The 14,457-nt window shown below is 41.4% G+C and overlaps 1 protein-coding gene across 8 annotated transcripts in view; it reads right to left on the bottom strand.

Moving 5' to 3' along the window:
• Positions 1 to 10,140: 10,140 nt before the first annotated feature.
• LOC118369412 (protein bicaudal C homolog 1-like) overlaps positions 10,141 to 14,457 on the bottom strand; it is a 77,070-nt gene continuing 72,753 nt past the window's right edge. For all 8 annotated transcript variants that reach the window (XM_052498645.1, XM_052498646.1, XM_052498647.1 and 5 more), the window contains exon 21: positions 10,141 to 13,225. In XM_052498645.1, the coding sequence (XP_052354605.1) occupies positions 13,098 to 13,225 (128 nt within the window). In that variant the 3' untranslated portion in view covers positions 10,141 to 13,097. The remainder of the gene's footprint in view (positions 13,226 to 14,457) is intronic.

Genomic DNA, 14,457 nt, shown 5'->3' with positions numbered 1-14,457 from the left:
AACATTATGTTAATAGTTAATTCCAATAGAAAAACTGGAGGCCCTATGTATGATGATCGGCAGACATAGGTGTTTTCTGTCGAGCAATCTCCATTCTGAAAGGATACTTTGCGCTTCACGCGACATTAGAGCGCGGTGACACTTTGCATTTCACGGTTGGCTTGAGCGTCATGGGGTATTTGGACAAAGATGTGTGGTATCTTTTCAGCAGGCCCGGGCTGCTCTGTCTTCGTCTGCGCCGATACTGATAGGACTACTGAGTCACTCTGCTGAGAAGGCAGAGGAAATAACTGCAGCGTATATGTAATTTATACTCTTGGAAATAGGGAAGCCCTAAACCCCCCTACAGATACACGCAGGCATGCACACAAGGATGCGCGTGTGCTTGTAAACCCACACCGTGTGGAAACACAAAACAACGTCGCATGCCAATTCTTGCAGCAGATTCAATGTCAACTGAGGATATATAACTGTTCATAATGTAGGTAACCATGTCTATTATCAATGTGTTTCTGAATTTTGGTCCAATACCGGGCATATGAACACTTCTGGAGAGCTTTAAAGGACAAATAGTTTGCCTGCATATTAATGTGCATTCATTTTGAGGAGGATTACTTAGTGGGGTTATGGGCAGGCGAATTAAACATCCATAAGCCCATAATCACCATGGCAGTACAAATGCAGCACACTCTGATGAGATTCTAACGGTATACCGCACTCTGATTCAGTAAGGCCAGTCCTCCCTTTTTAGTAGCGAGATTAACTGTCTTAAAACCGACCCAGCGCTAGAATGAATCAGTTGGAGTGCATTTGATTTCCATAGGCAGGTCCGTTTTTTTCACGGGACCTCCTTTGTGTCACGTGCTTGGGCTTTCACAATTTTTTTCATGGGTGTATTGGTAAAGACCATAAGCAGCTCGTGAGTTTGAAGTTTGGGGAAGCTTACAAGTGTCATGACGTTGGCCTGGGTGTAGGTTTATGACAGTCATAAATACTTCTTCCCCCCTTTTTCCTCTCTCTACCCTACTGATGTTACATTTGCAAACCTCTTGGTTAACATAGAGATTCTGGGAACATCAGAAGGTGGGGGGAAATGAACTATATTCTGGTAATCCGACCAATTGAACATATGCTGTGGTACTTAATGAATATGATGTCAGTTCGGTTGTCATCTGAGACATTCTCATCAATGATAAGATGACATAAACTCTACAGTGGAAAGTCTACACATCAGAGTTATCGGATTCACATGGAATTGTTGTTCAATTTAAATGTTTGAATATGAAATTATTCGTGATGGGATGAAATGTGATTTTAGCTTCTAAAATGTGAGAATTGGGTTTTTCTAAGTTTAGGGCCCTGCTCAATCAGTGGCCCGCCCCTGTGAAGGGACATGGGCTATAAAACTTTTCAAACACGCCCTCCTCTCCCTTCCTATATAAATCCTTGACGACAATATAACCTCCTGTTCCAAGGATGTGAGGACGACGGTCCGATGTCAGAATGATTCAGATAATAACTACAGAACGAAGCCAACATCAGCGTGAGCTTTGGTTGCAAATGGTATGAATTTTGAACTCTTATTCACTACAGAAGTGATACCTCCTAGCCGTTGAGTTAGCAACAGCAGCTGCAAACGCAGGTTAGGAAGGAACAGACAGCGTATCCCATCTATCACACAACGACGTTACTACAACATATCCAATTGACCACAAAGGACAAAGGACTCGGTTTGGCAACACGGCCCTCCATCTACCACCAACCTACCGAAGCGCAGCTCAGAGTAAATATTTATTGCATTTTCCTTTTCCAAATGGGCGGTAATTTAGAATGCATAAGATACTGTATTTACGATAGCACAGTGTCGCCCTTTGTTCCTCAGTCTTCCCGCTCTTTCACTCAAACCCAGCCCCTTTTCTTTTGTGTAACAAGCTGTCATATCTGTTCCTTCCGCTTGGGACGTTTTCATTTATGATGTAATTTGTAATCAAGTTATGATTAATTATATGTATGTGTAATTCTGTGTGATTAGTTTGGTATTTAGTAAATAAATAATTAAACCCAATTTTGTATTGCTGATTCAACTTGTTAGCCAGGGTTCGTGAAGATAACCAAGAATTTACAATTTTCAGATGAGACTGAATTAAGGTGACGATTAATATTGACTGCTATTGGTGTAAAATATTACTAGGTCTTTAAGAGTTTATTCGGAAGATAACAGCTCTATAAATATAATGTTGTGGTGCCCCGACTCTCTAGTTAATTACATTTACATGATTAGCTCAATCAGGTAATATTAATTACAGAGAAATTATTTTATAGAATAGCATGTCATATCACTTAATCCGGCATAGCCAAAGACACGACACAAGTTATCCTACCATTTATACTGATCTGCGTGCCATTTATGATTATTTTTATATGCAAATTTGTGGAACAGTTTCATTTCAATAATAACTTTGTTTCTCAAAATCATTGTCACATGGTTAATCATAAAATCTGAAGTAAAATTATACAGTCTAAAATGTCAAATTAAACTATGGCAAGGACACTAGCCTCTGCCATATGGACACATTGCTACGCTATGATCCATTAGCGGCTAAATAAATTATAGCATAGAACTCATGGATAGCTTATAGGCCAATGCCGCAGAAGGCCTATAACTTCCATCATCAACTAAGTCAAATATACTGAACAAAAATATACATGTAAAGAGTTGGTCCTATGTTTCATCAGCTGAAATAAAATATCCCAGAAATGTTCCATACTCACAAAAAGCTTAGTTTTCAAATGTTGTGTACAAGTTTGTTTACATACCTGTTAGTGAGCATTTCTGCTTTGCCAAGATAATCCATCCACCTAACAAGTTTGGCATATGAAGAAGCCGATCATTACACAGGTTTACCTTGTGCTGGGGACAATAAAAGGCCACTCTAAAATGTGCAGTTTTGTCACACAACCGTTGCCACAGACGTCTCAAGTTTTGAGGGAGCCTGCAATTGGCATGCTGACTGTAGGAATGTCCACCAGAGCTGTTGTCAGAGAATGTAATGTTCATTTCTCAAACGTCATTTTAGAGAATTTGGCAGTATGTCCAACTGACCTCACAACCGCAGACCACGTGTAACCACATCAGCCCAGGACCCTCACATCCGGCTAATTCACCTGCGGGATTGTCTGAGACCAGCCACCCGGACAGCTGATGAAACTGAGGAGTTAAAAACTCATTCTGATTGACTGGGCCAGGCTCCCCAGTGGGTGGGGAGCCTGGCCCAGTCAATTGACTGATTTCCTAATATTAAACTTCTACAGATGCACAATCGAGAGCATCCTGTCGGGCTGTATCACCGCCTGGTACGGCAACTGCTCCGCCCACAACCGTAAGACTGTCTCAGTCTTAAATAATTTTCCACCGACTGTCTGTGCCTGTATTTCGGTTTCATGCTAGTGAGGGCCGAGAATCCACTCTCACATAGGTATGTGGTTGCAAAGGGCATCTCTGTCTTAACAGCTCGATTTTCCAAGGCAGGACACTCTGAGCGCAGCCCTATCCAGAAATCTGTCAGTGGCTTCTGATTAAATTCAATTTTCACAGAACAACTTGTTCAAATTTCGATGAGAATCTCTTGTTCAGATATCGTAAGTGGACTGGAGGCAGGACATGAAAGGGATAAGAATCCAGTTGTTTGTGTCATCAGTTTTGGGAAAGTACCTGTGTAATTGCGCACCCAACTCACTCAGGTGCTTCGCTATATCACATTTGACATTGTCCGTAAGCTTGAGTTCGTTTGCACACAAAAAATCATACAATGATGGAAAGACCTGTGTGTTGTTCTTGTTAACGTGCTTCTACACCTGCATTGCTTGCTGTTTGGGGTTTTAGGCTGGGTTCCTGTACAGCACTTTGTGACATCAGCTCATGTAAGAAGTGCTTTATTTATTATTATTATCATACCCTGTCATGGTTTTTGCACCATCAGGACAGATACCAACATGAGCAGCAGCTATGTTTGCCTACATTGTTAGTCGAATTCCCGCAAGAGAGTAACGGTTAATGTGATTGGATGTTAATTATTTGACCAGGATACCTGTATTTGACATCATGTTGTTATTTTGCTGAACACTAGATGGTTTAATTTGATTTTTGACAGTGAAACGGGCTACTCAGGCGTGAAAAAAACCTAACGTAAATGTATAGCCCAGTTGGAAAATATCAATGGACTGTTTTATAAATGTGAAGAATATTATTTATTTAATTTTATTTGGCGTACCCCCGACAGCATTACGCATACCCCAGTCTGGGAATAACTGAGCTAGACCTATTGCCACGTGCTGTTTCTCTCGCTCGGATGCTTTAACTGACATTGATGCGTCTTTCTGTTGGTGCGTGTCTCGGTCAAATATATTATTTGGACTGGCAAGGAGGAACGGTAGGTTGGGCCAGGCCCCCTAACGCCCGCCCATAACGCCGGCCCTGGCCAAAAAATATATCTCATTAAAATTGAAGGTTTTATTGCTCTCTCTACAGCTATTTGTATGAGAAAATTTGGGCAATACTACTCTCAAACCAAGCTATTAATTCAAATATAACCAAATACATACATGTGTAAACTGCCACATCATATCAATTGGAGTCCTACTACACTAGCCTCTTGAGTGTGGTCTAGACAAATAGTTTCTGTGTGTTTGTCCACAGTGTCAGGCCAGTATTTGTGAGACAATTGGTAATGACCCCATGTTGTTTAATTACAGTGCTTTAATTAACAGAGAAAACAGATTAAGACAGCATCTGTTTCGGATTTGTCTGTTTACATAACAATTCCATGTAATTAACTAACAGTTAAGTAATCTACAGCCAAACAGCCATTATAGCCTCTACTAGCTAAGTTAACTAACATGATTCTCTCGCTCTCACACTCATCTGCTTCTAGAGAGGAGGGAGATGAGGATGAGTGATTCTGCAGCCCTCCCTGCAGCCCCCTTCCCATGCTAACCCCTAGGGGGAGTCATCCTATGTTAGCATCAGAGCCTTACGCGGGAGGGGATTCCGCTGAGCCTTCCACACTGATCTGTGGCCACACCAGTCCATCCATCCCCTCTCCCTCCCCCTTTCTCCTCATTGCAGAGGCTCTTACTAAATGCACGCTTGCGTAACACAGCCGTGTGTTTGTGTGTCATATTGTCATATTGCTCACTCTGTGGCACATAGATCAGATCCCACTTGAGACCATGGTGACAGAGAGGAGAGAAACACAAGGGAAAAAAGGAGACTCACCAAGCCATAGTGTGGCGGCAGGTAGCCTAGTGGTTAGAGCGTTGGGCCAGTAACCGAAAGGTTGATAGGTCGATTCCCTGAGTTGCCTAGGTACAAATCTGTTGTTCTGTTAACCCACTGTTCCTAGGCTGTCATTGTAAATAAGAATTTGTTCTTAACTGACTTGCCTAGTCAAATAAAGTAAATAAAAATAGTAAAAAATATATGCTGGAGATTGAAGGCTGTGTGTGTTGGCTTTAGGCAGCCTGACATGGTTGGTTTAAAGAGGGATTGGGGTGTGTATCTAAACACCTATGTTTCTATGGACTGCTTTAGTTCCCATCACATCTTGGTCTCATCTGGACCAGAGCTAATCTGGTCCTTTCACACACTGTGGAGACTGGCAGGAGCCCAGCAACCGTACTCTAAGGGTGTAACACTTAACTGCCTCCCCTGGGGGTGAACACCGGACATGCAATTGGGTCACAGTCGTATTGTGCTGTGTTGTGACAGGGCCTGACCGTTTACCAACACAGTCCGTCCAAATGGTGGTAATGTGTGAGTGAAATGGAGCTTGTCATCGATTTGCAGTGAGCTCAGTCTGTACTGTTGGATTAATGGCCATGCACAAAGTGAGTTGACAGTGGTCATTCCATCCAAGTTATAAGAGGACATCTAGTAATAAGCAGCTATAAATAAGCAGAGAAAGATAGATGCAAGGAAGATTCCCTGCAAATAAATGCTTTTATCACAATGAGTTGTCGTGACGTTGTATTAGTTAATGTGATGACTGTTGTTCATCGAATGATTAAAGTTTCTAATTAACTGAATCAAGCAATTATTAACTCATTAACCTGGGGCACCATGGGAAAACTAGTTTTTGAGTTTCTATTTCCCAAATTAACTCAAAGAGTATCGGAATATCTATTTTACAACAGCCGCTAATTAACCAGTTGCCTCTACCAATCTTGTTCTGAACTTCGTATAGCCCGTGAATCTGCACGGACCCGGGTCTCACCAATGAATTCGTACCACACCAATCTTAGTTGAATATTTATTCACTAAAAACTAAAATGATGATAAAAGATACACATAGACAAAACACATTATAGGCTATTGATTAGAACTTAGTATAACGGGCCAACACACTATGGCGCGTGTTACCCACGATGGGGATTTCAATAGAGAAAGAAAAAAGAAAGTACACAAGAGAAACATACATTTGGGTGAATTTGTCAGCTATGCTATTCTAACCCTAGCCTTGCCCCAAACTGCTGCTCTTATGGGTCAGAATATAATGATGTAATTACGTGGGGATGATCTCTGAGGATTCTCTGCGTAGGCCTTCAGCTGTTCAATGACGCACTACTCCGGCGCACCTCTCTGAGAGTCCTCCCGATGTCAGTGTCTTTTTTGGCTTAGGAGTCTGTTCCCTCACCCTTTGCTCTGGAAGGAGTCTTCTGAGGACAGAGAGCTCTGTAGCTCAGAGCATAGGAATGTAACCCTTTAGATACCACGATTCGATGGGAGATGGAGGCTAGGTGGTTCGACTTGAATTCACCCGCTTAGACACAGCTACTCATCCGTAGCTTGGGTAGAAAATTATTTTTTTGTCCTCAAACTTGCGTTGCGTTCTGGGTTCATTGACGTTTTAGACCTTGCTGCAGCTGGGGTCACGTAGTCCTCCTGTAAATTTTATACTCACAGGTTGTATACCCTTGGGTCAGAAGTGGGCGTAACCACCTTTAGGGAAGTTCTCTGGGCGTACCAAGTTAATGAGGCAAGGTCTAGATTTTATTCAAATCCAATTTTAGACAACTAGCTTAACATTTCATCTTCCCCAAAACATTCTCTTTGATTTGGATATTTTACATTCAACGTACAATGTATAAACATCAAACATCTACTAGGAAAACACTTCACATTAATGTTTTCATAATAATGTCATCTATTAACCTTTAATAACAAAACAAAAATGACATTTTCATATTCCATCTATCGTCATGACCACTATTGTGGTTGACGGAAACCATTGTTCCAAAGTCCCTTTATTTAATGTTTAATGTTCTGAGGCTGGTTCTCCATAGTAACAGGACAAAGGAATTTGTCTGTGGCCTGAGATTTACCAGGGGCGTGAGGTGTCATATAACCCCCCCACATCTTCAGACCCCTAGATCTCTCCTCCTCTGTTGGGGTTGAGAGATAATCTGTAGGGTTGTTGTCTCCTGTAACCTGACCTGATCAGGACAGAGGGTATGAGTCATTCCCTACCTAGGATTGAATGTGGGAGTAAATTGAAATGACAGCATTTCAAACATGACTATGAATCATGAGGATGGTCTTGGTTTAAATTAAATGTAGACTAAATAAACATGACCTTGTCTTAGACAAATGTTACCCAACTCCAGTCCACCAGTACCCCCCACTGCACACATTTGTTGTAGCCCTGGACAAACTCACCTGAGTCAACTCATTGAGGGCTTGATGATTAGTTGACAAGTTAAATCAGGTGTGCTTGTCCAGGGAAACACTGGCATAGACGCTGAAAGGGCGACTTTGTGAGCCAGAGCTGATGAGGACAGAATCAAAGAGCACTGTTGCACAACATACAGTGATTTAACAGTGTTCAGAGCTCTGTGAAGCCAAGTGTGTTTGGGATCTTCTGACTAAACAATTTCATGGCCAAATCTGATTATCTGCTCTAAGAATTCTGGGAATTACATCAAAGGAAAAGGAGTACTGTAACTATAGTATCTAAATGCACTGCATAGCCTACTATACAGATTACATTGTAGTTGAAATGAACACCACCCAAATACCCATCTCCTTTCTGTCTTTCAGAGTAGTGGTCTGGTGTGGGTATGCTGCGGTTCTTTAAATAGTAAGAGCCAGGGGATTCATTGAACGCATCGTTAGATTGTAATTAAAAGAGCTTTAAGTCTTCATGGTTTCTTCTGTGATGCTAATGCAGCTTCTCTTTGGAGCAGCATTTCAAATGGACATTTTCACACAAAGAAAATGTTATTGTTCTGCCTGCAGCAAGGCAATTACCTGAAGAGAGTGTGAGAGACTTTTAGTACAACAATGTAATAACTCCCGCAGTCCTGCAGTCCATTATGTAATACTGACTTCAGAGTTAGGATTAGATATTACATTACATTCATGTGGCAGCTGCCCAAAATAACATATTACTGTTCTAAAAAACATACATCCTCATAGATGTTGCATAGATCATACAGAGCATTTCTACAACAGTCAGACATTCTGATAGTGAAGCTACTAAAGGTGACAAGAGGTGAGGTGACAACACTGTCTGGAAAGCCTTCTGTCTGTAACCATCCTCAGTGACATTTTGCGAGGGAGAAAGTATTTTTGGATGGCATCTTTTTTTCTCTTATTTTTAGATGCCATCACACCATCTTCATTGATGTCTACATGGCAGCACTGTTTCCAGGACAGAGAACTGTTTTCTCATGTTAATGACATTTCCAGGAGAAATTTCTTCCTCCTTACACATCCTCACAGAACAACCATTGGACATTAACTTTACATATAGATTTACATGAAAGGCAGTGATATATTGTTCAGCTCTCTCTCCCCAGCAGGGGATAATGATGCTTTATGAGATAACGAGGGGAATCATAGTCTACGCGCTATGCTTGTTCAGAAAACATTTCAATGAGGCCAGCTGTTTCTGCAGTGAATGGAGAAGGTCTATTTGCTTTGGATGAATGATTTCTACATCACAGAGCGCATACATCTGCTATGGGGAAAGTGGAGGGCAATGAATGTGCCTCAGACTGTTTTACATCCTCAAATTAAAATTAAATAATTCAATAGACTAAGCTAAATGAGATGTACCATAAATAGGACTTACATCCAAGAATTTGAAATGCTCACACCAATAAAAGGTTGAGCCACTATTTCCTCTTAGAAGCAATTTTCTGTAAAAGCCTAATAAATTCAAGGAGCATGTTCTAATAATAGCCATTAAGTAAAACTGAATGATTCAAATAAATGTTTTTCTGTAATTTAGCTCAATACACCGGTAGGCCTTGTAGAGGAGTTTTGTTACTGTAGTGCCCCCTGGAGGAGATAAACACATCTAAATATTCAGTCAATAACAGATGGGATTTACATAGTGTTTTTTTCCACCAGGTGCCCAAAGGGCTTTACATTACATGCAGCAGAAACTCCCTGCATCCACCACTAATGTGTAGCACCCACCTGGGTAATGCCATGGCAGCTATTTTGCTCCAGAGAGCTCATCACACATCAGTTGGAGCAAGAAAGAAAGAGTGATACAATAGATTGTCAAAGTGGTAAAGGGTAGGTATATAGCCAAAACACAATACAGCTGAGAATGTAGCTGTGACCTGACTGGAAGGGTGATGCATTCAGTAGAGAGTAGAACAGCGCACCCACCATTGACCCTAGGGCCACTTAATTACATGGGAATGGATTACATTTGCCAGCTGCTGCTCCTCCCTCTCCCTCCTCTCTACAGTGAATCTGAGGGAAGAGGGAAAGAGAGAGAAGGGGGCGGAGCGTTACATTGGAGAGACAATACATTCCTTATTTAGTACGGTGGTGATACAGGCAGGATGGTTGGTATGGGTTAGTGTTTCCTAGTGCTCTGTCGATTCACTCTCTGGGATTAGATAGATCCTGCCTCGGGATTAGTGGACATGTCCGTTTTTATCACCAAATCGGACATACCAAGAGTTGGATTTATATTCCAGATTATGAGAGTGGGCCTCACACAGGCTTTCCTCAGCTATGGTTACCATAGTATTGTATCAAATTCACCGTCTTCACATATTGAATATCACTCTTCACTATAACAGTCAAAATGTATGTGCTATGAACAAAAACAAAAGGAAACATTTTACTGCATACATTTATTTCCTTTGTAATAACATTTGATAACTCCTCAAACACTTTTTATCTGTACTATATTTACAGATTTTAACAACAGAGCTAAAACAATGTCCTGCTCAACAATCCTATCAACAAAAGGAAAATAGCTATGGCAAAAGGCAATATCACTCCTTAAATTCTTTGTGGAATATTTTTGGAACTGTACCTCTCTCTCACAGGAAACTGGAGATATACTGCTAAAAAACAAGCATGGCTGCACAGGATAGAAACGCAAAGCAATACATACATCAATTCCTTAGTGGTTTACATTCATTATAAATGTTGACCCATTTGATCTATCGCAGTACAAAGTAGACCCCTTCAAATGTATCCCTTTGGGAATAACAAGGACTAAACACAAACATGAAATAACGGTTCTGTAAAAGGTGTGGGGAAAGGAGGTCGGCGTTAAACTGATTGCAAATGACTCTATTAAACTAGATTAAAAGGCATCAATAATTCTCACTTTAACATTCACTTGACAGAAAACAATCTCTATTGCCCTCCAAACAGACGAATGACCAGAGGCTTTACAGAGGACGAAAACAAACACTGTCGTCTGCACTGTAGGTACATGGGTCGACATAACTGCACTGACATAAATCAATGCTGAACAGCTTCAATATAGTACCATTATAAAGGGTTAAACAAACCCCATATTTCTTTGTGGAGTAACAAATCCCTTTTTATATCCTGTCTCTTTTTAAAATGTCTAAGAAAATGAACCACTACACTACTGGTCGGAAATGACAACCGTGTCAGAATATGTTATATTAATACAACAACGACATTGAGAATGGCTCAAATCAGTTAGGAAAGTGGTATAGTGTAAACACATGATACAACAGAGGGCCAAGAGAAAGCATGCAAAACGAAAAACAAATGACTTCTCTCTGTGCGTGATTACAGAACGGTTGATGCTAAGAGTGATGTTGCTGCTGTGCGGAAACAACATTTAAGAACAATTTTGACATGCAAGTTGCTTTGAAATGTTCTCTCCATCTACTTCAACACTCTGAACCTAGAATCTAGTTTGAAGATTGAGTGGCCTCTAGACTCACACCCTGGGCTCTACATACAGGTCACTGCATTGTCAGTCAAATGCTGTACCATCTACCAACAAACGGTCTGCACATGAAGATGGTGAGTACTTCACACGAACACTCTGTATATGATAGAATGCAAAAAGACTCAACTTCCAGGCTTAATCTGGGAGTTCAATCGGAAGCAGTTATAGCAAATACACATTCCAGAGTCAGCCAACATTAACAAAAAGGTATGAGTATACTGTGCCATTATATGAACCCAAACATAACACAGCGCTCAGAGTGAGCCCATCCTTTGATAAGCAGCACCACTGCACACATAACAGTTACTGTTACTTCATCAAAAATAGCTTTACAAGATTCCCGGATATCTGATTTCACAACCGATACTGACAATTGTATATTTCCACTATAGTCCATTTAATCTAGAATAAATGTTATGTAGACTTTAGACTCCTCCATGAGGACACAATCTTGGTAAATGTCGAGAAACGTGTCTAGGCTAGGGGCTGTCATATGAAACAAAGTTGAGTTTCCACCGACGGTGTGGTGTACCCCCAGGTGAGCAGTAGTGTCCGCCCTTTTCTGAAAAATGGCAATATTCTAATATAAATGATTCCCTGCTGAGCAATTTACTGTAGAGAGAGAAGTAAAGGCATTCTATACTGTAGTAGTGTGGAGGCATTCTACATTGTAGTAGGTTCTTGCTCTGTTCGCAGCTCTAAAGGCAGTCCAATTGAATGGAAAGATAAAAGCACCCCGTCTGGGAATAGTGACTGGTCTCCTGAATCAATAGAGGAACACAGTGGGATTCAACATAGAGTAGAGACCACCGAAAGGTTAACAGGAGACATAATGACAAGGACTAAGAAAACCATAGGAGGCCAACAAACAGAATCACTTCTGACAGATTGCGCTCCCTCTATCTGCTGCTGTCTCATGGCACAGCCTGACCGCTCCACAGATTATGGGGCAAAAGTAATTATCAAAGAGACTAATAATATTCAAATGACAAACCATAGGAACTTATTCATGACTGTATAAAATAATGAAAATACAAAAAAATACATGTACACTGATTATCATTAAAACCTCCCCCCAAAAATTATGATTTAAAAAAATAAAATAAATCATAATGCAAATACAAAATCATAATTGTCTAAATACATATGACCTTGACAGACTGCTGCCCAACTACTGGTGGATACAACACTGACCTTCGTGGAATGTCCGTCAATCAAAACACTGAGGAGTCAAAGGTCATTTCTCTAGGTTCCGTGTTTAGTTGATGATGTCACTTGGGCACTTTTACCTTTGAACTTTAACTTCATTCCCCCATCTCACTAAGTGCTTACATTTGGCTTGGTACAAATACATCTGTGCTTTGAGTTAATACAAAATGCATAGGTATTCCAATATGAGGAATCAGGCTTTCACAGGCAAAATTCTAGTATTGTTAAAGTGCATGTCATTGATACAACAGCATACTACGAATGCAGACGGTATCAATGTAATTATTTCGTACTAATCATTTGGCCTGTTCCCTTCAACAAAAAATGACAACTATTAGACAGTACCTGTCCTTCATAACTAGTCAAATACCCTTCATGTGTAGATACTCCACAAAAACATTTTTAGCACTATGTGGAGTGAACACTGGACTTTCTATACCACTGAGATCTCTTTTTTGGCACTTCTGGTTAAACTATGGCTTTTTGTTACCCCCCCCCCCAAAAAGAGTTTAACAGTCATTGTTAAGCATAACATGGAGGGTGGACCACTGAGACCCAGAGAGGCTGGAGACTGGGCTACAGAAGCCCAGAGAGAGGCACTGAAGGCTGGGTCTCTGTCGTGTTAGGTTCTGGGGGAGTGGAGTTCTACCACCGGCCACTGACACTGGCCATGTCAGCGTGGAACTGACGAGACAGACGCCCGCTGGCGCCCCCTTCCAGGAAGGAGGACCTGATAGGAGGCTCAAACAGCTTCCTTCGGTTCTTGTTCAGTTCTGGAAAAGACAAAAAGAACATAATACTGTATAATTGCAATTGTTTCAGATATGTTCAATAACATACTATGTTTATTCATCAAGAGTCCGACAAGTCAATTCAAACTGTAAACAAAATTGGAGGGAAAGTACATCTTTGAACGTCAACAAGACCTCTCTTTGAACGTCAACAAGACCTCTCTTTGAACGTCAACAAGACCTCTCTTTGAACGTCAACAAGACCTCTCTTTGAACGTCAACAAGACCTCTCTTTGTGACCCATTGGTTTGCCAGGCCGATCACCCATCTACTGAACACAATTATTTAAAAATGTGTCAATAAAATGGTTCAGCATCTTTAAGTGAGGAGAGAAGGGAGTGTGTTCCTGTTTTGGAGCTCACTGACTTCTTCAGCAGAGATTAGAATTGATCTGAGCTTGGCAACGGAGTGCAGCAGTGGAACCAACTCTCGCATTAAGCACTTCTCAAAACAGAACACAGACCACCTCCCAAATTCAATGTGACCCCAACTGCATCAGTAAGACAGACTCCCTCCCTCTACCAACCTCAACTTGACCCCTTACTGTATCAGTAAGACAGACCACCTCCATCTCCAAACCTCATTGTGACCCCCTACTGCATCAATAAGACAGACCACCTCCATCTCCAAACCTCAATGTGACCCCCTACTGCATCAATAAGACAGACCACCTCCATCTCCAAACCTCACTGTGACCCCCTACTGCATCAATAAGACAAACCACCTCCATCTCCAAACCTCATTGTGACCCCCTACTGCATCAATAAGACAGACCACCTCCATCTCCAAACCTCACTGTGACCCCCTACTGCATCAATAAGACAGACCACCTCCATCTCCAAACCTCAATGTGACCCCCTACTGCATCAATAAGACAGACCACCTCCATCTCCAAACCTCAATGTGACCCCCTACTGCATCAATAAGACAAACCACCTCCATCTCCAAACCTCAATGTGACCCCCTACTGCATCAATAAGACAGACCACCTCCATCTCCAAACCTCATTGTGACCCCCTACTGCATCAATAAGACAGACCATCTCCAAACCTCACTGTGACCCACTACTGCATCAATAAGACAAACCACCTCCATCTCCAAACCTCACTGTGACCCCCTACTGCATCAATAAGACAAACCACCTCCATCTCCAAACCTCAATGTGACCCCCTACTGCATCAATAAGACAGACCACCTCCAGCTCCAAACCTCAC

Source organism: Oncorhynchus keta, chromosome 36 (genome assembly GCF_023373465.1).
Source record: "Oncorhynchus keta strain PuntledgeMale-10-30-2019 chromosome 36, Oket_V2, whole genome shotgun sequence".
In the NCBI taxonomy this organism is placed as follows: domain Eukaryota; kingdom Metazoa; phylum Chordata; class Actinopteri; order Salmoniformes; family Salmonidae; genus Oncorhynchus; species Oncorhynchus keta.
Note: the sequence above shows the minus strand (reverse complement) of the source record. Positions and strands in the feature narration are given on the sequence as shown.